Raw genomic sequence first — 2,042 nt, 5'->3', positions numbered from 1 at the left:
TATATAAAAACATTTAGATTTTTCTTATTATTTTAACAATTTTTGTTTATAACAATAAAACTAATAACAAATAAAATAAATAACCTATAAAAATGTGTTCAATAAAACCAGAATGTTATGAACACAACTTTCACATGTATGTAGTTTGTTTAAAGCGAAAATATTAATATATGTGTTTTATGCCCTTACAACCTCCTTAAATGTTCCTTCTATTTCTCGCGAGTCTCATACATCAGAGAAGTTTCATTTTAATTTTATAGCGTTTGACAAAAACCCGTTTCTGCTTTAAATAGTTTTACACTGAAAAGTTGTAGTGATTACCTTCGATTGAGATTGTAGCGCTGAAACCGCAATAAAAACTAGGTATTCATAGTCAGATCTTATATTCAAAACCGTTTTAAGTAATGTCTTAAGAAGTCACAAACCAATCAGAGGTCGGTATTCATAGTCGGTTCTTTATTTTAAGACAGTCTTAAGTAATGTGTTAAGTCGCGCTAATGCGGCCCTCTGATTGGTTTATGATATCTTAAGGCTACACTTAAGATTGGTCTTAAATATAAGATCCGACTATGAATACCGTCCAGAGGGCCGTATTAGCGTCTTAAGACGTTACTTAAGATAATCTTGAAATAAGAATGGACTATGAATACCGCCTTTAGTCTCTCTAATCTCGATCGCGATACGCAGCCGGGCTATAAGCGAAATCGATTTAAATCTCGAGACGGCGTGTGATTTACCGTTCGTTTGCACTGAGCGTAAAAAAAAATAAAACCCGCGGAGAAAAAAAACGTCAACAGTAAAACCTCTCTGTGGAATATTGCGGGCCTCCTTGAAGGTTTGATGAATATAAGGATATTTACATTAACCACCTGTTCATGTGACGTCATTACTCGGTAATAAACACACACATACAAATATAGGTATCTACTTTTTTGTATTCGTTTTTGCCCCGAAACTCCAAGGGCTTTGGCGTGAAAACATCCGGTTTCTAAATTTTTTTAACATTTCGTTTCTTTTTTTAAAAATATATTAATTACTTAACAACATTCTGCAAAATTTTAAACAATTTCTCTCTTGTGTCTGACTTTATCAATTATATAAATTTTTATGTGCATAAAGTTGAAAAAAGAATAAGTAAATAATAAATTTGTGATTTAATTAGATATAAATAGTTATATTGATATGAATTAATTAAATAATTTAATATAAATTTATATAAATTACATGTGTAGATATAAATTATATTTTAAATAATGTCATTTCATATAAATTATTATACATGAAAGATGTCCCAAATAATGCAAAGTGCAAGAAGCAAAAATAATTTCTTTCTTGGAAATATGTAAACAGTAATTACTCTACTTTGCAGTTACTATTGAGCCGAAGTTAGTAAGTAAATAAATTATTAATTGAAAGATTCTCGAGCCGGCGCATTACATCGCGGCGAGAGTCGTAAATAAAGCAACGTCACGAGCAACTAACGGCAGCTGACAGCACATCTTGTGCAGGCATGGTGAGGCGCAATTAATCGCACGTTATGAATGAACCAGTGCAATGTCACGGACGATAACCGAGGCGATGCTGCGCGCATCCCTTACGGACTGACAGAACGCGCCTGTAAGTGAGGTTAGGCGTCGTCGAGAGGGAGGAAAACACGACGCGAAGTGATCGCCGGAATACGAACGACCGGAAGTCCGCGTCGTTTTCGCGACAAATTGATTCCCTCGCGAGAATCGCGCGAGGCAAGAAAGATATCTCTTTCCCTGTGCGAGTCGAGAGAGACTCCGAGAGATCCGCGAGATTAGACATGGAGCTGAGACGAACGCGCATAATTTCGCTGATTTCGCTCGACCACAGGCCGCGGCCACGATCGCCTGCGACTCGTGATAAAAATAAACCGCAATGTCGCGAATTATGACAGCGACGGTGGCCGCGATAGGGTGGTACGAACGCGCGTAGGAGCTTCACGTCTCTCGGTACGTTCTCCTCTCTTTCTCTCTCTCTCTCACTCGGGCAGAGACGTCTCCCGTTCGGTTATCGCG

General features: G+C 37.5%; 1 protein-coding gene across 2 annotated transcripts in view; it reads right to left on the bottom strand.

The window, feature by feature from the left end:
* The window catches only part of LOC108766709 (WD repeat-containing protein 47), a 75,551-nt gene that overhangs the window by 73,350 nt on the left and 159 nt on the right, over window positions 1-2,042 (bottom strand). Inside the window, exon 1 of one of the 2 annotated variants that reach the window (XM_018516171.1) lies at window positions 1,483-1,534. The exons of the other annotated variant lie outside the window; for it this stretch is intronic. Within the exon in view, the coding sequence (XP_018371673.1) occupies window positions 1,483-1,499 (17 nt within the window). The 5' untranslated portion in view covers window positions 1,500-1,534. Of the gene's footprint in view, window positions 1-1,482; window positions 1,535-2,042 lie in introns of those variants that run through there. 2 annotated transcript variants of the gene reach the window in all.

This window comes from Trachymyrmex cornetzi, unplaced genomic scaffold, assembly GCF_001594075.2.
Source record: "Trachymyrmex cornetzi isolate Tcor2-1 unplaced genomic scaffold, Tcor1.1 scaffold61, whole genome shotgun sequence".
NCBI lineage: Eukaryota > Metazoa > Arthropoda > Insecta > Hymenoptera > Formicidae > Trachymyrmex > Trachymyrmex cornetzi.
Note: the sequence above shows the minus strand (reverse complement) of the source record. Positions and strands in the feature narration are given on the sequence as shown.